Source organism: Carassius gibelio, chromosome B17, assembly GCF_023724105.1.
Source record: "Carassius gibelio isolate Cgi1373 ecotype wild population from Czech Republic chromosome B17, carGib1.2-hapl.c, whole genome shotgun sequence".
Taxonomy (NCBI): Eukaryota; Metazoa; Chordata; class Actinopteri; order Cypriniformes; family Cyprinidae; genus Carassius; species Carassius gibelio.
In genome coordinates, this window is record NC_068412.1 from 17,168,584 (window position 1) to 17,193,647 (window position 25,064).

Genomic DNA, 25,064 nt, shown 5'->3' on the forward strand with positions numbered 1-25,064 from the left:
AACCCAATATTAAAAATAATAAATTGATCAATATTGTTTCAACACGTCTATCACAAAACTATATGCATATTTTTGTTGTTGCAGTTAAAACACATTAAATATATTTAATCTGTTCAATTTTCCAAAGCTCTACTAGCACCCAGTTATTTTATTTTTATTTTTTGGCATGGATTCATAATCTCAGAGCATTAAATGAACATTTGCTCTCACAAGAGATGTAACTGTGAATATATAACTGTCTGTTAAGATGATCTGCCCCACTCAACCCCCCTCCTCTCAACCACAAGACCCCCAAGGAATGGAAAAAAAAAACAAGCCATTGTTTCAGGCGCTCACTCAAACTTACAGCTACAAACAAAAAAAAAGAAATCCATCCAGGATATGACTTTAGCAAAAAATCCTCCTGATGTGGTTCATCATGCATGCAAAGCGATCTGATTGAGTAATATACTTATTTGTTTTCACTGTTTAACCCCCCACCTCCAAACCACAACGAAACACCCATTTCTGCTGTGATCACCGGACTCACCACATGAAAAGCCTGGTCAGAAGTTTCATTCATGTAGGACGACACAAATCAAAATAAATACACATGCCGGAGCAGGCTTAAGTAGGTGTCTTAATTAAGATGAGGGCTCCTGCAGTAGAAAACTTAAGAATGTACCTCATTTCCTTTGAATGTTTGGGCCGTGACTTCCTGGAAGAGCATGCACCATTTGCAGACTGATGCCACAACAAAAGTGTGTGGTCTGCTCAGAGAGAATGAGATACAGAGAGAGAGACGGAAAGCATTTAAGAAACAAATAATGGCAAGAGACATGAGCCTCATATCCAAGTAGCTAGTCATGTAAATGTCAAATTTACCTCAAAAAATATTAGTTGCATAGTTTTATTTTCTGTTGTGTATGGGTATGCACATGCATATCCACACGTATGTATTAGTAAAACAGTTTTGCAAGAGAGGCCTACTTTTTAACAGAGCATTGACATTCGGTTTAATGTAAACTTGAGGCCTTAATGTTCACAAATGCCTCATGGAATAGAAATGTGTGTAACACTTCTGAGCTTAAACATTCAAATGTAAAGTTTCGTGGCTCTTTTTAGTACAAATACAAGCCAAAAAGCCATGTATGCCGTTAAAGTTTCCGCTCTTTGACATCATGGCACCACAAAAGCAGGTGACAAGTGGAGTCCTGACCCAGAATCCTTCACTCCAGTGACACCAGCTGCTCAGAGCAGTGTGCACCTGCTGACAAATGTTAAATATCAGCTCAAACACCTCAACGACAGGAAGCTCTATCATCAGCTTGCTCTGCACCACTGTGGTGTGTGTGCGCGCGTGTGTGTGTGTGTGAGTGATGCCTTTGCAAATGATGTGCCTTCGTTAAGGTGGGAAGTCAGACTGTGACGTGACTTACAAAGCCTTACACACTTTAGCAGCACATGTTTTTCGATACACGCCGAAGCTTTACAGATCTTGTCGGTTTGTCTGTAATCTTGGTTTTGTTGCTCTGTGGCAAAATGTGTTCTTCATAAAATCTAAAGCTAAAGACATGACAATGCTTGCTGAACTGGCCCGTCACTAACATCAGCAACTTCTGTCAACAGAAAAGGTAAGTTTTACCAGCTGGGATCTAATTTTGTTTGTTTAAAACAAGGCCAAGATTAGTTTTAATGAGTATAGGTTATCAGGCCGGTAAAAGTATTCTCAGACAGTCTTTTTTTAAATCAGTAAGTGATTTATCAGATGACATTTTACGAGCGAAAACTAAAGCCTGAGACAGTCTGAGATGGAGCAGAAGAAACTATTGAAAAAAATTAGTAACAACCAATTATAAAAAAAGAAAATAAATCGAAAAGAGCTTCAAACTGAGCTGAGAATATTTGCTAAAAAAATATAAAATAAGGCTTTTATTTTCTTAAAAAAAAAGAATCAGCGATGTACATTTACAGTTATGTACATTTATAATACAGGGATAACATCTTTCAATTCTGATATAGAAAAGCAGAGGTGAGAGTGTTTTTGTGTAAAAAATCATATCTATAACTGTAGGCATTGTATAAATCAAAATATCTAGAACGCTATTACACTTTCGACTCTTTAGCGTTAAAAATTCATTATATTTTAAGTAAGTCACAAAGGAAATATAGAGATAATATCATGAACATCATCACTGCATGTGTTGTATCGTATTAGATTTCAAGGTCAGTCAATAATAATTTCATGATTTTAAATTAAAATTGTGATTCAGTCACTAAGGAAGTTTTTTAGATTGCGTTTCGCCACTGTATTTGAATGTTAAATCAGTAAAAAAAAATTATCTTCAGTCCCAGAAAAAAAAATCCTCAAAAATGAACACAGGTTAAATAATTTATTATTATTATTTTATTTTATTTTTTGCAAAAGGAAAATTTAATAAACATTAGGTCAGAAAAACGATGCGTTCTTATTAAATACTGCCTTCTCGCTAGTATTGACAGCCACTTTCATTTTTTAACAGTCATTCTTTAATGTTTATTCCAAATCAAATGATCATGATGTATGTGTTAAGATCATTTATTTATTTATTTGGGAAGGTATAAGTCATTTCAGGCATTTTTTCGAAATATTCTAATCTGGTATTATAAGATAATTTAAAACACAACAGCTTGGTATATATAAAATAGGCCTACGGACAATAAAATCTAAATTTGTATTTATTTTTGGCAGAGCTTTGACTGTTTTGTATGAATTAGTGAAGTTTTTCCCTCATGTCTCAACCTCTTGACTTCTGTTTGCTCTCAAACATAATGTTGATTTAATGATATATAAAAAAAAACTTTGATTGATTGTCTCGGTGAGATGGCAGAGGCATTTGATCTGTTTGGCTTCGTTTCAAACCAATACAAACCCATCCTCTGTAACAGGAGAAACTGGAGGCCTTAATGAGCACGAAGCCATCTGTCATCATCTAGTCACCCTCATTTCATTCCATACCTGCATAACAAATGAAAGTGTGTTTTTTGCCCATATAGTGAAAGTTAAAACAACCCCCAGTAACTAAGGGATTAAAAAGGAACACCTGTGTCACAAAAACATTAACTATGCTTCGTACTTCAGAAAGCATACTTAACCCAAAACATTTGACCTTGGCGTGCATCTCTTGAGACTCATTTGCACTGATACTGGTAGGGTCAGGTACAGGCCGCGGGTCAGTGGAAAGTCTTGTCTCCTGCTTTGATTTGGGCTGATCTCCCAAACTGTCCCATGAGCATGCAGTGTTCTGTTTGACCCAGAGGCTTAAGCTTTTCCTGACCCACCAACTCAGTTTCTCACGGGTCCAAGCCCCACAGAGACATACACAGTGAGTTAGCACATTATTTATCTTCTTAATGGAAATGACAATGCTTGTGGGCTTTCGTGTTTACATATTAATTTTTTTACAAAAATACAGTTCATCCTTCCGTACAAACACTTATGGACAGAACTTTCCAGGTTCATAACGCTACACACACCGTGCTCAAGACACACACACACGTGCATGCGGATCACTGTAATCCAAATCCCTTTGTTTATTTAAAAAAAACTGTCTGAAACTCACTGTTTGATTTGAAAAAAGTGTGTCTAGAATTCATAAAGAATATTAACCTCCGTTACAGATCTGCTTCAGAACCGAATTATTATTATTATTATTTTTACTGTTTGTCCAACCCTGTGGATACATATGCCTATTAAATGTTAGGCCTAAATTAAAAATAAATGTTTGATATATCAGGAAATAATTAATCCAGTGTGAGCAGTCTTACACAAAATATTCAGTTCAACTACTACAGTCATAAAAACTTAACGAGAATACATGTCAAATAGTCACAAATAGATACACAGCATAATGTTAAAACATATTTATTGTAAATGTAAATGAATCAATTGATTTATTTAGCCACTGCTTCAAACTTTTTATTCGCCAGGAGCTAGATCGCTTGACTGATGAACTGATGATCATATACTTGGATATGCTTACTGTAGTTCTAAAAATTATGTCACTGTATTTCTCTCATGCTTAGCAAATATGGGGAACTGTGGCTCTTTTGATCCTGATGACGAATTCTCCTACCATCCAGATGAATTTTGCGATAAATGTAACTGCCCAAAACCTCCATCCAGTCAAATACAGGTATGTCTATGTGTTTTTGTATTGTATGTCTGCTGACGAGAATGTTAGCTACACTTAACACTTATTTTTTAACTTCTACATTCAAGTATATCTCAGCATAAAATCAGTAACCACAAATTTAGATAAGTTAGGGTGAGCTAAACAGACGCTTGCGAAAATAAATAGCTTAATCAGGCAAGTATCCATACCAACCATGTAGGCTGCTCGAGCATTTAGTATCCGAATCAGCGAAGAGAAATATGCTATGTATCGGAAGGTATGGCGATAAACCATACTGAAGTAAATGCTTTAAATTTTTTAAATTTTTAATATATATAAAACATATTTAAGATTCCCAGACAGTTAGCGAGCTGTGCTAGAGTGGTTACAAGACCTTTAGGTTGAAGAACTAAGATATTTTGCCCAACAAAAAATCCAGTAGAAAAACCCCTTGAGAAGTCATTGAATAATTCACGTAATGAGTAGAAAATTGTAGTAGCCTATTTCTACATTACAAAAGTAACAGTGACAGTTTTTTTTTCTTTGTTTGATATATCATACGATTTCATCATTTTGAGACAAAAAAAGGCAGGTTGTTACGTGACAATTGACAGAGAAGTCACAAAATATGTGGAGAAAAGATACAGAAAGGAAGTGGTAGAGACATTCTCTACACTAAAGAGATGCATTACAAATCTCTGTGGTTTATAAAGCAAGACAAAACACAACGAAGTGCTACACAAAGCATTAACAACAAAAAAGATCTGCCTTGCTCAAACTGAAATGGAATATTTGTTTGTTTTAGGGTGAAAATCCTTAATGGTTAGCAATACTGATAATCGCTGTATATCTTCTATAGATGGTTGACCACTGACCCCACACTCTTAAAACTGATGTGTTGAAAATAACACAACCTGTTGTATTATCTTACTCAATCGAAATCTTTTTTTGTCTTAGGCCTACTTCTTAAAGTAAGCCTAACCCCAATACATAAATGTTTTCAGGTGATCTCTTAATCTGTAATTGTGTTTAGTTCAGTTGAATCATGTGGAAAATGATTTTTCATATGTAATATTCTAATTGAATTCAGCACAAATACTTATACAAATACTTAAGTAATCATAATAATTGTATCTGTTCATGGTCTGTTTGCATTGATGTGACACATTCTTCAGACAAGTCAGCCCACTAACCCGCTTACATAATCTGAAGGAAATGAGCCTTTGTGTTAGTAATGAATTGAGGACGTAAAAATCTCAATTTGAGACACATTTCCTTGTGATTTGTTTTTATTGAAGTAGATTAGAAATTAAAGGGAACAGCACATGTTGTTAATGGCATAATGATAATTATGGAATGTTTGTTTTTACTGAGGTAGTGGTTTCATAATAGGCTGTGAAAGAAGAAAATAAGAACAGCTCCACCCTATTTAGGGAAGTGGCTTTGTGTGGTTTATGACAATCCTAACTTATTGAGACAGGTTAAAGATTTTGATGTCATGAAGAGATTTCATGGAAATCGTTCATCATTGTCGAATAATTAAAACCACTTTCCTTCAGACGTTGTTAATAGCTTATTTAATATTTGTGTGTTTTTAGAATTTTAATAATAACAATTGCCATAACTGTTCTGATTTTAAACATGGACAGAATTACAGTCACTGTTTTATAGCTGTAGCCATATTTTTTTATTAATGAATATTGTTTGTTCACACTGGATTTTGACATTGTTTTCTATCCTCTCTCAAGCAAAACTATGATCCTCTGATTCCTTATCCATCCCAGTACACACCTCCACCATCATCTCCTCTTCCAGGTGAGAAGACACATTCAAAACGTCCTACAGATATGCTCATAATAGGTGTTTCAGACTGTTCACTGTTGTCATCTGTGTATTCCAGAGAACCTGGTGGTAGCCTTATACAAATATGAGCCGTGCCACAGTGATGACCTTGGGTTTGAGAAAGGGGAAAAGCTAAAAATCCTAAATGAGTAAGCAGAGCCTACATTCACTGACAATCTCAGTAGATCATCAAACATGGTTGACCATTCACTCTCACCAACTCAAGTTGGGTTTTGAGAAGCTGAATTGAACTGAATGTCGTTTCAGATTTTCTCCATTTTAATTATTTGTGCCGTTTTAAGAGCAGATACTGTCATGGTTGAAACTATAATGTATGTGTCTATGTGTGTTTTAGAGATGATCCTGACTGGTTCATGGCAGAGTCTCTGTTTACCGGGCAGAGGGGATACATACCACAGAATTTTGTAGGGAAACTGAACAGCATGGAGACAGAACCGTAAGTAACGCAAGGATCGATTGCATACAAAGTGCATACACTCACACAAATGCAAATAAATCCACATGAGCACAATTAAATCCAAAGTTCTGGCATGAAACTCTAGATGGTGCAGTCCGATAGGTCAAACTCAATCTGACATAAGGACATCATCACATGGCACAACCGAATGGATCTTTTTGGATCAGCAGCTAATGAGCTTGCTGGAAACCCTCCACCTTCCCCAGCTCCACCTGTATAGATCTGCTATGGGGTGATTCATGCTATATGGAGGTCATTTCATTCATGTTATATGTGCAGCAGCAGTATTTCTTACATGCTCACAGCAGCATGTTGTGGATGAATTGGCAATGTAGCAAGTCAGTGTATTTGCTCTGCTGCAGCAACAGCAGCAGCATCGCACATCAATTCCACCAAGATCCTCCAACACATTAACATTGTCATATACAGTACTATGCTAATCTCTCCTAGAGTTGTCATGACAGAAATATATTTATGCAGATCAGCTGCTGTGGGTTTCTGGATAAAGAAGATTAAATCAACCTCCCCACAGTGAGATCTGGGAAATACCACCCCAAATCTGTGGCTGAAAGGTTGATTCATTTAGGGGAACCCTTGCTGCTTACGACAGATGATTACGGGGTGTCAGTAATGGAAAGAATAGAAGAAAAAAATACTCCCACAAATCTCACAAGTTTCTGAGCATCACTACCCCAGAACCTGCTGACGGCACAATTCTGCACATGTTCAGGTTTAAGACTTTTGATGGTGGGAGGATCTGATCGTGGGAGTAATGAAACATCCCAACCCTGTTTTAAAAAAATGAAACCCCAAAATGAGACAATTAATGAGTCAAACAGCTAAGAAAATGATGATTTTGTTGTGTTGCAGGTGGTTCTTTAAAAACCTTTCCAGGAACGACGCCATGAGGCAATTACTGGCCCCCGGTAATACGCAGGGCTCCTTCCTCATCAGAGAGAGTGAGACCACACCAGGTATAAAACAATTCATTTCTCCCCACACAACAACAAAAACAAACACAGAAATATAAAGGCACATCAGACAGTGCTATCATATTATAATACTGGCTTAATAACAATACTGGCTTAATACGGGTTTTTTTATAATTACAAAATGTAAAAAAAAAAAAAATGTGTTTGCATAATCATTTTAAAAAATACTGTTAAATATAAAAAAAGAAAAAAAGAAATTTCAAATAAGTTACAGGAAAGGATGAATTGAAGAACATTAACTGTAAAATGACTCCAATCTAGAAATTCTCACTGTTATGAAGGTGGATGAAGGTGGCAGCCTCTGACTCTGGATTTTCCTGTTGTTCTGGTGCCTTAGGTAGTTTCTCCCTGTCAGTGAGAGACCTGGACCACACACAAGGTGACATCATCAAGCACTACAGAATTCGCAACCTGGACGCGGGCGGATTCTACATCACCACCAAGATCTCCTTCAACTCCCTCTCAGAGCTGGTCAAACATTATTCACGTATGTTCAAGTGTTCATATGTACCTTACTCAGATCGGTCGGGTTATTCATAAAAGGCATAAGAACAGCTCAGTCACTCTGTTTATAAGAGCTCAAATGTAGTGTGGTTGAAAAGTGACATTTGTTTCTCTTCCTCTGTGCAGGAGAGGCCGATGGACTATGCACTCGCCTGGTGAAGCCGTGTCAAACCCGAGCCCCTCAGAAGCCCTGGTGGCAGGATGAGTGGGAAGTGCCTCGTGAGTCTCTCAAACTGGAGCGTAGACTGGGCCAGGGGCAGTTTGGTGAAGTATGGATGGGTAAGAAGTGTTTTACTTCCTAACTTGTGTTGAGTGTATTTCTTAATGTCGAGATTCAGGGTGAAAGACTGAGCAACAAAGTTCTTTAGACAAATAAGAATAAACATCAAATGCAGTTCAGCATCCAGGTGTTGTGCCTGGTTTGCCTTTGCTTGTCTGGAAACGTTTGCAAATGTGAGCAAACATTGTGCATTGGACCATCATGAATGGGTAAAGATAAACATGCATCTACAGGCTTATGTGTTATGAGTGTGTCTCCCCGACCACCTGGCATATCAGAACTGTACATATAGTAAGCTTGTTGGAATGTTTGACTAATGTTTAGCATTGGAGATAGTCCAAGAATTGTAAATTAGCAGAATCAGCATTTTAGGTAGTCTCATCCTGTGATCTAAGACACTCCTGTGAGCTAAAAACCACTGATATAAAATATTAAGTATATGAATTATGCTACATATTTTTGTTTAGATACCAACAGGATGCTGCAATTTTAGAATTACAGTAACATCATGGCCTAAACTCATGTTTTTTGTTTCTATATTGACAATATTTTTCTTTTTTAGATGTGACCAGTTTTCAAACATAAACAAACTACAGTAGAATTATGCTCGTCTTGTCTTGACCCTAAAATAGAACCATAGAAGTCACATCAAGGCTTTAGTTCAACCACTTCCTGTCCCTGGTTGTTATAGCAACCGGCATGTTTCCCTCGCTGCCTGTCAGCTCCATGACTAGAAGGGCCCGCATCATAGATGCCATTTTGTTTGGTTTTGCAGTGAATGTCTTTCCTCATTCAAATGAAAGAACCGTTTCATGTACTGAACCGTTCCATTCATTAAACCACAGCCGTTTTCATTTGTGATAACATCATACAAATCAAACCCATAGAAAAAAAAAGTCAACCGGTTTTCAAGAAGTCAAACACTGTGAAGCCAAAGAAACTTGGCGAAGAAAACATTGTGGATTTCTCACAAATCAAATTCTTTAAAAACACCCTCAAATATGGCAACAGTTTTCACAAGGCCACTTATTTCACAATGCTTTTATAACAACAGAAATATTAGACTCATACCTTAATGAAATAGTATGGCCTCAGGAAAATAAATTTTCCAGTGAATGAGATGTTGTCTTTTTCAAAATCAGCCTTAAAGTGATAGCTCACCCATAAAAATGATTTTTTTCTTGTTTTGTTTTTTTGAGGGTTTTGTACTGTTTGGTTAGCTGCATTATTCAAAATAGCTTCCTTTGTGTTCCATTGGGAAAAAAGTAGTCGTACAGGTTTGGAACAACATGAAAAATTTGATGACAGAATTTTCATTACACTCTAAAAAACACTGGGTTACAAACACCCCAATTTGGGTTTTTATTAACCCAAAGGCTGAGTAAATATAGGACAGAACACATTTGGGGTTAATTTTACCCAGCAAATTAGGTTGTTTATTTAACCCAACATAAGGGATTGATTTAACCCAAATAAAGTTCATTTTTACTATATTACTACCTTATTTTTTACTTCATACATTAAATAATGTTTACAGATTAACTTAAATCCTCTAAACTTTTCTAAAATAATCCACACAACCACTGGTTTGCATGTTAACTTCCTTTATTTTCCTTTTATTATCATTTACAGCATTGTTTATATCGTTTTAATAGGCTATACATATTGTCCGTATTTAAACTCGTTTAACAAACAAAAAAACTAAAAGAGAAGACACGCAAATCCCCGCTTTAGGATGACTCAACCGCTGGGTTAAGTCTGACCCAGGATCTGAGTAATACAAAAACTACCCAAACATTGGGTTGTTGCGTTTGACCCAGGAGCTGGGTAACACATAAACTACCCAAACACTGAAAAAATAACCCAAAATAATTACCAAAAGGCTCAACCCAGCATTTGGGTTAAAAAAATAACCCCGGGTTTTTTAGAGTGTATGGGTGAACTACTTCCCCTTTAAAATAACACACACCCTTATTCTCTCTCTGTTTATAGGGCTGTATAACAACAACCGTCGAGTGGCTATCAAGAGTCTCAAAACAGGTACCATGTCCATCAGCGCTTTCCTGGCAGAGGCGAACCTGATGAAGGCCCTGCAGCACCCTCGACTGGTGCGACTTTTCGCTGTGGTTACGCAGGAGCCCATTTACATCATCACTGAGTATATGGAGAACGGTGAGACACGCAAATGCACTTACACACTCATGCGAACAAGGGAGGGGAGACTTCAATGGAATGACAAAGCCTTTGTGTCTAGTATTAAATCATCCCCCGTGTCCCACCTGAACTTCCTTTACAAAACACAGACACATTCATTGAGTAAACTTCCATTCAAACTTTCATGAACTAACAGGTCCGAGCAGTATCAGGATCATAAGCAGTCTTGTTTGTGTGTAAAGCCCAAAGCAGTTCCTCATTTGTGTCCGCTCTATGAAAACAAAGCTTTCTCAAGGCTTTGAAGATATTGGAGGCATCTCAATACGCGTCCCTCACTCACCTGAATGATTCTCAGCAGAGAAACATCAAACACCCCCTTTGAGTATTTTTGAGGGGCAACTTTTTTCAGTCTCTTTCATTGACCGCAGTGTTTTTATATTTACAGCAATGTGCTCTGTCTCTTTTACTTATATGGACGAATGCACATCTATGAGCCTTTTTGAGGTTAACTATGATTATACATGCATCTTTGTAAGCATACAACACTTTCTACATAAAATCAAGATTTATCAACAAAAAAATGCTTTTCAAAGGTTTGGGGGTTGGATATTTTTTTTTTCATGTTTTTTAAAATAAATCTTTTATGCTCACCTAGGCTGCATTTATTTAATAAAGTAGAGTTAAAACAGTTAGTTATATTGTGTTCAGTAATATTATTACAATAAGATCACTTTATTCATTTTTAATATATTGCAAAATGTAATTTATGGCAATAAAAATTCTCCGGAAACCGTGAAACATTTTTTTTTCAGGATTATTTTACTAATAGAACATTAAAGTAACAGCATTTATTTGAAATATACATATTTTTGACAGTTTAATTTGATTCTTGCTAAAAATCAAAAAGAATAAAAAAACTGTGACTGTGTAAAAATGTTCAAGATTACAAAGGGACCAAATGTAAATCTTTCATCTCAACCAATTATCTGAATATTTGAAGTGACATGTCCCTCTCAATATCTGATAGTCACAGCCCTCATTTTTATTCCTTCAAAATGTCTGGTGTTAAATCAAACGAGCTGATTCATGCCTGTCATCGCTCACTAAGAGGTTTTGACATCCCTCATGTGTATGGCATGCAGATGTGTATGGCATGTAGAGCTTGTGTTTCATATCTGGTGGTGTTCCCACCTTGAGTGTTCTAGAACAGAAAATGACCCGCTTCAGTTTAGTGTCTCACAACATTCTGTTTTAGCTGTCATTATGTTGTTCTTGTTGTTATTGTACACAGATCTGATGCATGTTTCATAAGTCCCATTTTTTCAAAACATGTTCAAACTATTTTCAATCTGTTACCACTCCTTTTCCCCTAAGGATTAGTTCAATTAAAATAAAACTACTGTCATTATTTACTCACCCTGATGCCATTGCAAACCAAAATGACTTAGTTTCTTCTGTGGACTACAAAAGATGTTTGTCTGCGAGTTGTCAAGCTTAAAGCATAAAACAACTTCACATGAAATGAAAAATGTTGCACAAGTCCTAAGGCGTAAGATTTGTTTTTTTGCTGGTTTTTGGTTCTTGACAGCCATCAGTCTACACTGTGTCTGAACCGACAGAGTACCTCAAAAGATGCTAAAATATTGTTTGGTTTCTGCTTTGTGGGCATTTTATTTTTATGAGTTTATCTTGATGAAGCTTTACTGACGAGAAAAACCTATACAGCTGCAGTTTGTTTCAGAAGGGCTAAAAATCTTTATAGCTGCAGTTATGTTGCTTAATTTTCTCTAACCACGATTACATAATAAGCCCCTCATACACACACCACATCTTACTGCAACCTGTTTATAGAGCATTGCACAGCAAAACCGGACTTGACGTAGAAAGCAGGGTCACAGTTACAGCACAAATTCCATCATATTGAAAAGACACTGAGAGAGGCGGAAAGCAGTGGGACACAGAAAGAGAATAAAGAATGAACACAGTGGAATTTATAAAAAGTAAGTGTTCAAGGAATGCTTTCTAATTTATAGCCAACCACCCAGAAACTCACCACAACAAGTCAGACTCATAAATGCTCACAAAAAAGACCTTCACAGAGTCCACACCCTATATTTTTTCTTTTTAATGCAACAATGGCACCTAAGGTCATCATCGGCAGGCATAATCCGATGTATGTTTTCCATGTGTAACCCAGTATGGTTTGTTTCTGTGGTTTGTTGGTCTCACTGCACCTAAGAGGATTGTTGGGCCTCCAGAATGTCATATTGATGCTGACAGTAACAAAAGACTCTCAGAGGAACAGCCACGTTACAACGTCAGCGCGCTGGTGGCGCAGCTCGTGAATGGTCCTGCTTTGTGTCCCCTCTTAAAGGAAGCTGATGGAAAACTACGCTCAGCTTGTAAATCTCCCAATTCTTTGTTTAGGATGCATGTGGTGTGTTTTAAAGCACAATTGTTGTCTGTGTTTTAAAGAAGAGGTTGATGGGCCTTTTTTCCACCCCTATTATTTTAACAATGGAGACAATAATAGAATGATTCAAAACACGGGAACTTTATCTAAACTTAACCACAACCTTGAATTTTACACCGTAATGCAACCTGAGATGAAAGGCGTGTGTATGGCTGATTACTTGAGTTCCTAACAGAGCATTTTCCGCTGCACCTTTGTGGGAATTTCCTCCAGGGTCGGTCGGATCTTCTTTTTCCAACACAGCTCGTCGTCTCAAACGCAACAGCTTTGGCCTTTAACACCAAACGTCTCAGTGACTAATCCAAACTGGTTGCGCTCACTTCCTGAAGTTGTTTTGTTCTAGTTCTTGGATCTAATCTGTATGCTATTTTTTGCGTTTCTCGTAAACTCAGAGAAGAACATACAGAACATTATATTACATATCGCGCCGAAACAACAGCATTCATCTATCTGCTGTTTCCTTTTGAACTAAAATGACTGATGGAAGAGAGCATGCTTCCGGTAACATTGAGTTGTGGTTGATGAATGTTTAAAAAAGGCTGCTGAAGACAAGACAGAAGACTTACAAATGATAAAAAAAGTGTTAAATTAAATCAAAGCAAAGCAAAGAGCTGAAAACGCCCTGCCCAGTCTCACTTGATTAGTTTCCAGCCAGCCAGATTTAAATATATTTAACATTTTACAGTTTAAAGTGCAGTTATTAAATTCTGATATCTTTTTTGCTCTATGTAAATTATGTATGTTACAATGTTGTGTTATCTCTAATTTTAGGTAGCCTGGTGGATTTTTTAAAGACTCCAGAGGGATGTGCTATACCCATCAATACGCTGATCGATATGGCTGCTCAGGTGGGCTACTTTACAGACCCTTGCATATCCTGTTTATCACTCATTCCTCTGTTTGACCACTGTCTCTAAGCTTGTGATGGCAGCGTTATTCAGCCGTTGCTCTGCTTCCTAATCTCATGGTTAACAATGAGCACGACTGTGTTTGCTGGAATGAGTCTAGACACCTTAATACAACAACTGCACTGCTACCCAAGTCAAACTATCTAGACTTGATTATATATATATATATATATATATATATATATATATATATACACACACACACACACAATGTAAATATATTATTTTTGAGCACCAAATCAGCATGTTAGAATTCATTCTGAAGAGTCACGTGACACTGAAGACTGGTAAATTAAACTAACATTTTTACCCACAAACTGACAAAAGATAACAGAGAAAGTGAGAGGCAGGATGTTTTTGAAGCGGCATTAAAAAGAGTCTTTCGCTTTAGGGATGAGCTTAGATGCTGTGTGATATCTTTCAGCTAGTCTTCTCCATAAAATGAGAAGACTTGCTTCTACGCTTTTTTTAAATCTTGGTGAAATGAATACATGGAGCTTGTTGCCTCTTCTCAACACACACACAGATGAGATGCATGCCTACACATTTATGCTAACCTGACAGTTCTGAGGCAAAACCGTGAGGCATGTTCACATCAAACCAACACATTTTTGAACTATGACTTCCTTGAACAAATATGCGCACAGTGTCACAGTGCAACATCCTCTACAGAAAGCACACTATAATCATGCAACACCTATAACAACACATCTGCAAACATACACACATACTGTACAGAAAAACTATAGTATTATCTGCCCACAATCACAGATTAGTCTAATTTTGTGTGAAAGAGTTGAAGAAAATGACAGGAAGACTACAGAGCTCATCTAGGAGAAAAGTTGTACTTCACTCTCCCACTGTAGTGCTGATTCAAAAAGAGCAGACTTCTGAGAAGTTAAGCAGCCATCTACCTTACTGTTCTGAGATCAGTTGAAGCTTCAGCTAGCTTAAATATGGTAAAAATAAAGAAAGAAGATGCATCAGGCATCAGGAAGTATAGCAGCAAACCAGCCTTCTGTGTGGGTTTGTGCTGGGTGGAGTGGATCAGTGAGGGTTAAAAGTCAAATCAAGGGAAGTTAAAGCATGAGCCTCCCTGTCTCAGGAACTGACCTCTGTCTGTGTGTGCAGCATGGGCTAGATTCGGAAAGAAATACAAACCTACTGCATACTGCTTTATAAAATGAGTATGTGAAACACCTATGCAACAACCTATGTCTCATGACTTCATCATTTTGCACATTGCATTATTTTGTTTTGAAGAAATGAATAGGCCTACTTTATTCAGTAAGGATGCATTAAATCCAAAAGTGAAAGTAAAAATATTTATAGCCCTAATCTTACAAAAGATTTCTTTGTTATATTCATAACAGTATTTCATACATGCTTTGCATAGTATAGCTACATGTTAAACTGTAGAAAAGCATGACAGTATGCTATTCTGCCTTTTATTAACACTGCACTGCCCCCTGCAGGTCGCAGATGGAATGGCTTACATAGAGCAGAAGAACTACATCCACAGAGACCTGAGAGCTGCCAACATTTTGGTGTCTGATGAGCTCATCTGCAAGATTGCTGACTTCGGCCTCGCCCGCCTCATTGAAAATAACGAATACACTGCCAGAGAAGGTAAGGCAGCGTCTGTATCATGCTCTGTTATATCCTGTTACAAGATCTGATTACCAGAGAAAGACAGTTTGGCTGGGATACCAGAGATGCTTTAACAAAAAGATGCCTTAAATCACACAGGTGCAAAGTTTCCTATCAAATGGACGGCACCTGAGGCCATAAACTACGGCACCTTTTCAATCAAATCAGACGTCTGGTCGTTTGGAGTACTGCTGACTGAGATTGTTACCTATGGAAGAATCCCATATCCAGGTAACAAACAAGCTTTATGTGTTTCCTTTTTAACTTTGTATAGTAGCATTAATGGGAAATGCATTATGAAATCATTCTGTCTCAGAATTTGTATTCCCCACACGGTTACTCTTGATCTTTCAGGAATGACAAACCCAGAGGTGATCGCAAACCTTGAGAGAGGGTACCGCATGCCTTGCCCCGATAACTGCCCCGAGGACCTATACGATATCATGAAACACTGTTGGACAGAGAACCCAGACAATCGACCCACATTTGAGTATCTACGCAGTGTTCTAGAGGACTTTTTCACCGCCACAGAGAGACAGTACCAGGAGCAGCCCTGCTGAAAACGTGCAGTCCACGGGCCCACATTAAAGACTTGTATTGAAAAATATTCCAAAATACAGTTCAAGTCATCTTTAGTTGAGTGAAAAAAAAACTGAGATTTTATGTCTTCTAATTAAAATGTTTTCTATAATAATCATTAACTGTTCATGGATTTTGCCTTAGCTTTGTCCAACAGTGTAAAACGGGTGCATGTATAGTTTTTTAGCAGATGGAATTTTTTATTTTTTTTATTACAATCTCAACAGGAAAATCTTTGGCTACAGTTGTGCTCTTAATGAATGAGTGAATGCTTTCCTTTATGTTCTTCCCTTGAACTTTTATTATTTCTTCATTCTGCTCTCAGATTTGTGTTTATTTTTTATATAAGCATATATAACTGCATAATGAAATATTGAGCCAGTAAAACAGTCCAAGAGATAAATGGGCCTCATTCTGTCTCTTTTTATTTGTTTGATCAAAACGATTTCATATTCACTGTGACTAATTCTGTTAAATATCTACATCTTCCTGTAAACACTAACTAAAAAAAAAAAAAAGGTTCTTTTAGCCAAGGACTTTCTCAGAGTTTGAGGAAACAAAACAAATACCTTATCCAAATATTCTGCACTAATTTTCTAGACATGTGAGGAATAAAAAGGAGTAGAAAAAGGACAATGGACAAGATATTTACATGCACAGATATATTTGGCCCGTCAATCCTATTAAGAGCAATTTCAGAATCTCAGTTTTAAATAGAAAAATATTTTATACAAATGCTCCGTAACAAGGAATCCCATCAGTGTAGAAAATATGTAACAAACATAAAACAATCATCACACACATTGTTTATATGTAAACATTGTGCACTTTACATGGTGAAACCAATAGCATTGGTCACAGTCTGACCCTTAAGACTGAGGAATAACACAACATTAGTGCTGAATTAAGACAGATGTCAGAACGCCAGCTCTCTTCAACTGCTAGCCACTTTATGCTTTTATTTGCATTGGCACTTGGTATTTCTTGCTCCACTGTCATACAGCAGTTCTATGTGATGTATACCTAGGAATTATAGCCAATCACTAGTCTCCACAGCAACAGTGTCTTTGTCAAGTAGGTTGTTCTGTTCTGTAGGCTCCTCCTCCGCGTTTGGATCATCTCCTGGTGGAAGTGTGGTTTCTTCTGGCAGCTGAACAAGCACCAAACCCAAACGTTTACAATGCATTTAAAGAATACAAAATGTTTATCAGGTATAATGTGGAACTGGCGTGCAAAATTTCCCTTTAAACAACCTCAAACTTTAATTTCAAATCAAATTCTGATATGTATCTTAAATGCACTCAATTCAAAGATACAGCAAGTCAACTTAAAAAAAATCATAGCCTGCCTCGACCCAGCTCCCACTCCCCAATATGTTCGAACATGCTTATATCCCAAAATGGCTTAATTATTATAGAGAAGATGAAAGTCTACAGTTATGTTGTTTGTAGACCATTTGGGATGATCGCATCCTCAGCAAATAGTGAACAATTGTAGAATGGGAGCAGGTGTGGGACACTGAGAACCACCTCAGACAAAGGGTGTCAGAACTTAATTAACATACAGACTACAGCTGATACAACAGGAGCAACTTCATTTACATGAAAGGTAGTAAACAGAAAATGTATAAAAGATTTGAACGTAGGATGTCTGGGTTCATTCTGACTCTGTTGAACTCAAGGTACTATATGTAAATTGTCACTGCTATGCTGCAATAAACATCTCATCACTTTTTCCTCACGCAACCTTTAACGATACTTTCATGCTGCATAGCAAGAACAAGTATACATAGTCACTGCATGTCGTTCTATTTACCCTGACATTTGTCCTCCATGGGCATTGCAACCGGAGGAAAGAAGTGCAAGCCAAGAAACATCGGCAGGAGAACACAACCTCCACCACTGACATCAGAATCAATGGAAACCATAGGACTAATGTAGTACCCTGGAGAGAGAAATACATTTGTTTTTTCATTATTTTAGTATTTCCTTTAACTTGCATATTTTGCGTTATGTCCCACAGGGCTTCCATTGCTTTTTACCAATGAATTTCCATGACTTTTTGCATGACACGTACATGTATTTGAGATTAATGATTTTTAAATGTCATTGTTAATAGGAGTACAATTTTAGGTAATTAAATATTTTAAAGTTGGGGGGAAAGAAAAAAAGAAATTCCATGACCATGGAAACCCTGGAGCCTCATATAAAGGTGTTGGTAAAATGATCCTTAATGTTAAAATACAACAATTTCTAAAATGTTCCTAATAACAATTTATAAATTGTCTGTACCATTTTTTTAATTGCTCCAGAATGCATCCTTATAAATACAAGTTCATCCTAAATTAGAGTGTAATATTAAAACGTCCCTCAACTCCACCTACAGAATCTCCATATGAATGACTGAATAAATAAATAAATGTACAAATATATATATATATGTTCTTCACTTTTGACATATGACATCCATGGAATTTAGGATAATACAATCATATCTGTGTTTTATAAATAAGGCCGCTGTTTCATACTATGGCTTGAGTCGCTTCAGTTTTGGTGACAGAAAATGCATCTCAACAGCAAAAAAAAGCCTCTTAAAAAGGCATTTATGAGGCCCATATCATAATTTTGTATTTGATTACACTAGGAGACCCCAGACTGGAGATTCACTGACTCACATAGATGCGTGTGGGGTCAAAGGGGCATTCATTTGTGATGCTGTAGTAGGTCATGTTGGTAGGCAGGTCGCAGTGGGCAAACAGAGTGTTTCCTTCCCACATTATGGCCCTCACTGTGGCAACGGTGATTCCCACTGCAGAGGCGGCACCCAAGAGAACAGCCAAAACACTCACAATTAGCAGAAACCAACTCTGCAACAAGGATAAAATACATAAAAAAATTATAAACACATGAACACCGTATTTTATTCTTTAGATTTTGAAGTGCAAGTTTTGCAGTGGCAGCAAATAAATAGCAAAAACACAACAAAGAGCAAATGGAAAAAAGGACAGTACTGTGAGCTTGTGTCTACTCACCAGCAGCTGGTTTTTTTTGTTCTTTGAGAGAACAATAGCCGAGATTCCACCAATAATTGCCTGTAGGTTATAACATGGTCCGATGTATAAATTACAGTGTGGACTCATTCAGTGGAAAAGGTGAATTTGCAGTTTTAACTAACACACCTTCTTATTAACTTCTACGCATTATGCCTCAAACACCACGTCACTCGAACATGATCACAAACAGAAATACATTACACTTTTGTAGACAGACAAACCATAAGTCCTGCCACAAGAGCGAGGACATTGGAGATGGGGTAGATGAGTTTCTTGTTCCAGGAGAACACTTCTGTGTGTCTGAGCACAGCTCCGTGTACCAGTGCCCCCAACAAGAAGTTCACATGACCCACCAACACCAGCCCCAAACCCATCTTCATCAAGATCTTATCATCGTTCAGACTGCCACAACAAAGACCTACAAGAAACACACAATATCAACCAAAAACACAGAATCAGTGAAACATTGAAGACGAAGGATCAGACACCAAAAAAAAAAGAGGGAATGAGTCAAAGAATTATGTGCACCATGAAATCCAGATAAACTTCAGACTACATACGATCATTTTTCATGAGTCATGACTTCACTAAAAGAAAGCGGTTATGGGGTTATAATGTCAGATATAATAGAGGGAAACAGACAAACACAATGATAATTGTACACAAACGAACACTGTATTTTGCCATCAGGGTTTCCTTACACTTTCCATCATGTCCCACATGGTTCCCACACTTTTTCCAATGAATTTTCATGGGTACTTCCAAGGGAACGACCACTTTTAAGATCCAGAAAAGTAACGCAGTAGAGAGAAAAATTTGGAATAAAGTACTATATTGTTTTATTGTTTTTATATATACACGTTTCCTCTGCACACAAAAAATAAAATAATAAAAATAATAAAAAAAAGGTGTTCTCGTAGCTTCGTAACATTACAGTTGAACCACTGAATGGACTATGGACATGGACTATTTTTTCAAACATCTTGGTACTCTTCTGGACGTGGTAGTTCCCTTACTGTCTATGGGAGGGTCAGAGAGCCCTCACTTTTTATCAACAATATCTTAAATTGTGTTTCAAAGATGAACGAAGGTCTTACGGGTTCGGAACTTTCATTTTTGGATGAACTAACCCTTTAAGGTTAGTTCACTAGCTCACAAAACCGAACACCGCTATGTCATACTCAAAAGAATGTCAAGATTTTCAGTAACGTAAATGTGCTCCTGAATTCAGTTAAATGCTCTATATTTTCTGTGAACATTTATAGGCTATTACAGGTGCTTCTCAAATTAGAAAGTTGTGGAAAAGTTCGTTTATTTCAGTAATTCAACTTAAATTGAATGCACACAGACTGAAGTATTTTAAGTCTTTGGTTCTTTTAATTGTGATGATTTTGGCTCACATTTAACAAAAACCCACCAATTCACAATTTAGAATATGAACATGCCAATCAGCAGATCAACTCAAAACATCTGCAAAGATTTCCTGAGCCTTCAAAATGGTCTTTCAGTTTGATTCACTATTGCCCCGTTTCCACCGCAGGAACTAGGGACTTTGGCCTGGTACTCTGTGTGTTTCCACAGCAGGAACCAGGAACTAAATAAAGTTCCGGGTAAAAAAAAATGCCCCTCAGAAAGTCCCTGTTGGCGAGGTGGTACTTTTTCAAAGTTCCGGAACTTTCGGGGGCAGGACTTGGGCGCTAAACATCCTGATCGGTTGAGTTCACGCAGCATTGGTTGAGTTCAACCACCATTTATTCGGATCATTTTCAAAATATTACTGTTATTGTGTCATGAAATGTAATTTTAAAAGTATTTTAGGCGAGAATGTAGTGGTTTAAAACTAAAATCTGTGGTTTATTTAGAAAGACAGCGCCTATTTAAAAATGTGTTTCGCCGATCTCGAAGACTGTGAGCTCCACTCGATCAGCGGGAGCTCAGTGATGATCCATCCGACCAGAAGCAGCCTCACCTCGGATAGACCTTCAGATATGTGGCGAGCGGACTGATGTTATCAAGTGAGTCGAATGCACAAAGTCTGAACTGCAGAGGATGCACGTCCAAAATCAGCATACTATAGTATTGAGAAATGTGCGCAGACCTAAGTCACCAGTCTATTTGCCTAATCTTCTCGGTACTTTACACCGCAGTGGAAACGCAGAAAGCAACAGGTCTAGGGGGAAACAAAGTTCCTGGTACAAATGTTCTGGGTAATTTCGGTGGAAACGCGGCAGAGGCTACACAATCATGTGGAAGAGTGCTGATCTGACAGTTATCCAGAAGACAATCATTGACACCCTTCACAAGGAGGGTAAGCCACAAACATTGCTGGCTGTTCACAGAGAGCTAAATTTGTTGAGATGCACCTGTACATGTAAAGATATTCTTTTGTCCTTTGTGCTACACAGGAGAAATTAGTAAATTATTTGATAATCCCTTTTATAAAATTTTGTATGTATCACAGAAGACATACAAATACATAGTTGAGATTTAGATATATATCTAGCATAAATCCATCAACTCATCAAAGAACTAGATTGCATTCAGCGAGGGATTTGTATGGCAAAAAAATAATGCTGTGATGTATCATCAAAATAAACATGACCACATCCAGACCATTTTCCAGAACTTATTCACATAGCTTTCCTGACCCACGAAATCCACACTTTAGTTATGTGAATAAAGGCCAACTCACCCGAATTCACCATCCTGAGGTCCTTCTTTCAGATCAAGTCATAATTCAGGGTTTAAAATGTTCAAGCATCTTCTCTTACCTTGCCTCTCAGGGTGTCTTCCTCCTTCCCGTTCACCAGAGTGCATGGCCACTTCCTGTCCGCTCGCGCACCTGTCCTGCTGAGTCACCACCCTTCTTCTTGGTTTTTACGGTGGCTGGCAACCAACGTAAATCGACGCATTACCGCCACCTTTTGCTCCGGAGTGTGGAACAAAGCCCTCAACATACAAAGCAACATACAGATATTTTATAGCGCCCTTTGTTTTATTTTAAAACACTTTTCTGGTCATTTCAGACAGATGTAGTTTGTATTTTTGAATATACTTTTAAAATCTTAACATAATTTTTTTAAAAACAATAAAAAATGTTGTTTTAAATTTCCATGATGTCCGAATGTACAGTGTCAAATCCAACTTTTAAAGCAAAAGTATTTTATTTTTATTTTATTTTTATATATTTTAGGAATGGTATATACTGATAACATTTATCCAAGTAAAAAAGCAAAATAAGGATTAGCTATAATGAGTATATATATATTCAATCACCTGCATTCTCCAGTAAGTGTTGATCACAGTCAGTTGATGAAATAAAACCTGAGCACCTGGACTTGATCACCTGACTCTCATTAATGCATTAGTCTGTGCAGTATAAACCTCCTCAGTGTATGCATTTTTAGAAGTTCTGTTGTGTGACAAGAAAATTTGCTGTGTTAATTATTCTGTGCTGAGTTTCACTCAAGTAGAAGCTGTGGGTTAGGCATGGCGGCTCTTTTTGTCGTCTTCTGTTGGACTATTGTGTTTCTAGTGCTGCCTGTTACACCAAACAGGGATGATTTTAATGGACACTTAACAGTGTACTCGCCAGGACTCATACAAGATGCCTGGCATCGTCCTGCTGCTGCAGAACACTTGACTGAAATTCCTCAGCTTCACAGCTTTGACAACTTTGCATCTTTGTTTCCAATGAAATATGATATACAGGCTCTTCTGGACAGAAGAAACAGTTTTTCACTTCGGATCATGAATTGTAGGTCGTTATAACCCCAATTTTTTTTTTTAGGTCAAGTTAGTGTCTAATGTTGTCTAATGTTTTTCATTCTAGCATCTTGGAGTGGTCCAGCGGATACTAATGTGTTCCACAGAGGAGAACCATTGTATCTGCAGGTGTCTGCCTCACCTGGACCCGGTCAACAGCTTTATGTTCAGTCCTGCCATGCTTCCTCTTCTCCAAACCATACTGACAAACCTGAAGTTGCGCTTATCATCAACAAGGGGTAGGTCAACTCAAATATGTGGGTGGGCTTTTTTTTTTTTCTTTTTTTTTTTTTTTAAATACTTGCTCCCTAAAACTGCTTTTACTTGTTCACCAGATGTGTAGCCTCCAAAAAGTCTCTGGTGAAGTTTGTGATGCAGCAGCCTGACCGAGTGAATTTTATTGTTCGTACATCCAGTTTGAAGTCTTCTGAGGTGTGTTCAGTACTTGTTAGGATTACTGCACTTCTGCAAACCGCCAGCAATTTATATAATGCTTTCCTGTTTGCTGTAGAGTTACATTCACTGCGAGGTCTATCTTACTAATTTGGGTGTCACCCCTACCACTAAATTCTGCAACTACAACAAGCTGAAGTCCAAGTAAGCGCTTAAATCGCTCTAGTCTCTTCCTAACACATGCTTTTGGAGCTTAATTTTATTTTTCTTTCCAGATGGGTTGACTTGGGTGGACAAACTTCAGTATGTGATTGTTGTGGGAGAAGCTGCAGAAACGCAATTGAGCGTGTGGAACTGCCAGGTGTGTGTTTTCTTTTTTTTTTCTTTCCTCCTTAGAGCTAGTAGGAATCAGAACCACTGCAGCAACTTTTAATTCAAGGCAGATGAAGCAATTCGAACCGATGCACTTGGATTATATGCAAAAGTGTAACCTGCTGTAAAACGTAACGAAATGACAAACAAAACCAAATGTAAAACTGAAGACCAGTACCAAATGATCACTCATTTATGTTCTGTTCTGCAGCCACTGTATATTTGTAGAATGTAAAAGTATTGGATGTAGTTTTGGTTTTCCTAAGAAAAATCTTATTCAAACTTCTCCATCTGTTACAGTTTCTCTAGATGTGACCGCAGTAGTAAGCACAGGCCCACTGGTACTCAAGGATCAAGAATCTGCAGCAACACTGACTCTGTCAGACGACCGCATTAATTCCAGCTCTAAAGCCAGAGACGGCTCCGATAAAAGCTGGATCATGGCAAGTACCTCTTTAACTGGAAGCTCAATGCAAAACCTTGGCAAAGTCTCCCCCTGGCCTGTCCAGCGTGGCTTTGGTGGTGTGATGGTCATCCGCAAGGGCCTGGAAAGGGACTTATCAATGTGGCTACAAGACCTAATGGAGCTTGAGTTTAACCCACTGGTGCAGATGGGGACTGGTTATCCGGAAAAATCTGTTGAATTAACCTTTCAAAATGCTGAACCGGTGAGACCAGATGAGAGCACGGAGAGGAGTCCGGCAGTTGCTGTGGATGAAGGAAGAGTTCATGTAGGAGCTGTGGATTCACCTGATATTGTAAAGGGCTGGTTGGACATGGGGCATCTTCGTGAAGTTGACCAATTGCATAAAATTCAAGAAAAACCTGTTGTGACTTCAGCGGATTATCTAGAGCAGACTCCACTGCATCTTGAATCAGAATTTGACATTCCTCCAAATGACCAGCCCCTGATTAGCCCTACTCCAGATAAGCCATCTGAGAGCGAGGATGAGGGAGGAGTTGTTTTCAGACAGGCTGAGATGATCTTTAATGGTGCTAAAGGAGCCAAATTATCAGAGCCCGTTCTCTACTCCAAACTGAGTCTAAAACAAGCTGCAGATGGATCCAGTGTTCTTCATTATGAGGAACAGAAGAGGCCCAGCAAGAACAAACCGGACAAGAGACCACAACTGGAGAAGAATGGTGAGAAAAGCCCAAAGGATGTGCAGATGGAGGATACCTCTAAAATTAAAGGCCTTGTTTCAGCTCTATTGGATCAACTGAGGTTAGTTGACATTGTTATGAGTCTTATTAAAGGTCTATCATGATATTAATATACACTTGTTTCTTTTTCACTTGGCTACAGAAGACCGATGGAGCAGTGACCTGTTTTTCATCACGTCTTTGTGATTATAACCATGTATTATGTGGCATTTAAATAAACCTCTGACTTGTGAAATGCACCCTTCTCTCAATTGGGATTTGTTTTTGCACTGTCAATTACTCAAGTGTTATAAGGGTTGCTTGGTACTGTTATGAAATTCAGCAT

General features: G+C 37.8%; 3 protein-coding genes across 4 annotated transcripts; 2 read left to right on the plus strand and 1 right to left on the minus strand.

Moving 5' to 3' along the window:
- The first annotated feature begins 1,270 nt into the window (after positions 1 to 1,270).
- LOC127976081 (tyrosine-protein kinase Lck) lies at positions 1,271 to 16,396 on the plus strand. Its single transcript, XM_052580196.1, has 13 exons — positions 1,271 to 1,613; positions 4,045 to 4,154; positions 5,882 to 5,948; positions 6,034 to 6,124; positions 6,331 to 6,432; positions 7,324 to 7,427; positions 7,783 to 7,932; positions 8,076 to 8,228; positions 10,222 to 10,401; positions 13,628 to 13,704; positions 15,240 to 15,393; positions 15,514 to 15,645; positions 15,769 to 16,396. The coding sequence occupies exons 2-13, from the start codon at positions 4,050 to 4,052 to the stop codon at positions 15,972 to 15,974; spliced, it is 1,521 nt and encodes a 506-aa protein (XP_052436156.1). The 5' UTR covers positions 1,271 to 1,613; positions 4,045 to 4,049; the 3' UTR covers positions 15,975 to 16,396.
- Positions 16,397 to 16,640: 244 nt separating this feature from the next.
- On the minus strand, positions 16,641 to 22,273 carry LOC127976082 (transmembrane protein 54). 2 transcript variants are annotated; one of them, XM_052580197.1, is made up of 6 exons: positions 21,817 to 22,273; positions 19,267 to 19,463; positions 19,025 to 19,084; positions 18,668 to 18,859; positions 17,809 to 17,937; positions 16,641 to 17,143 (listed from the first exon to the last, which is right to left on the minus strand). In XM_052580197.1, exons 1-6 carry the CDS (start codon positions 21,860 to 21,862, stop codon positions 17,024 to 17,026), a joined length of 744 nt encoding a protein of 247 aa, XP_052436157.1. In that variant the 5' UTR covers positions 21,863 to 22,273; the 3' UTR covers positions 16,641 to 17,023. The 2 variants fall into 2 exon arrangements, with proteins under 2 accessions (XP_052436157.1, XP_052436159.1); XM_052580199.1 differs by having other exon boundaries at positions 21,738 to 22,256.
- A 118-nt stretch (positions 22,274 to 22,391) lies between these two features.
- Positions 22,392 to 24,978, plus strand: LOC127976080 (uncharacterized). Its single transcript, XM_052580195.1, has 7 exons — positions 22,392 to 22,802; positions 22,878 to 23,049; positions 23,146 to 23,242; positions 23,322 to 23,407; positions 23,479 to 23,564; positions 23,876 to 24,800; positions 24,882 to 24,978. Exons 1-7 carry the CDS (start codon positions 22,535 to 22,537, stop codon positions 24,898 to 24,900), a joined length of 1,653 nt encoding a protein of 550 aa, XP_052436155.1. The 5' UTR covers positions 22,392 to 22,534; the 3' UTR covers positions 24,901 to 24,978.
- Positions 24,979 to 25,064: the final 86 nt, after the last annotated feature.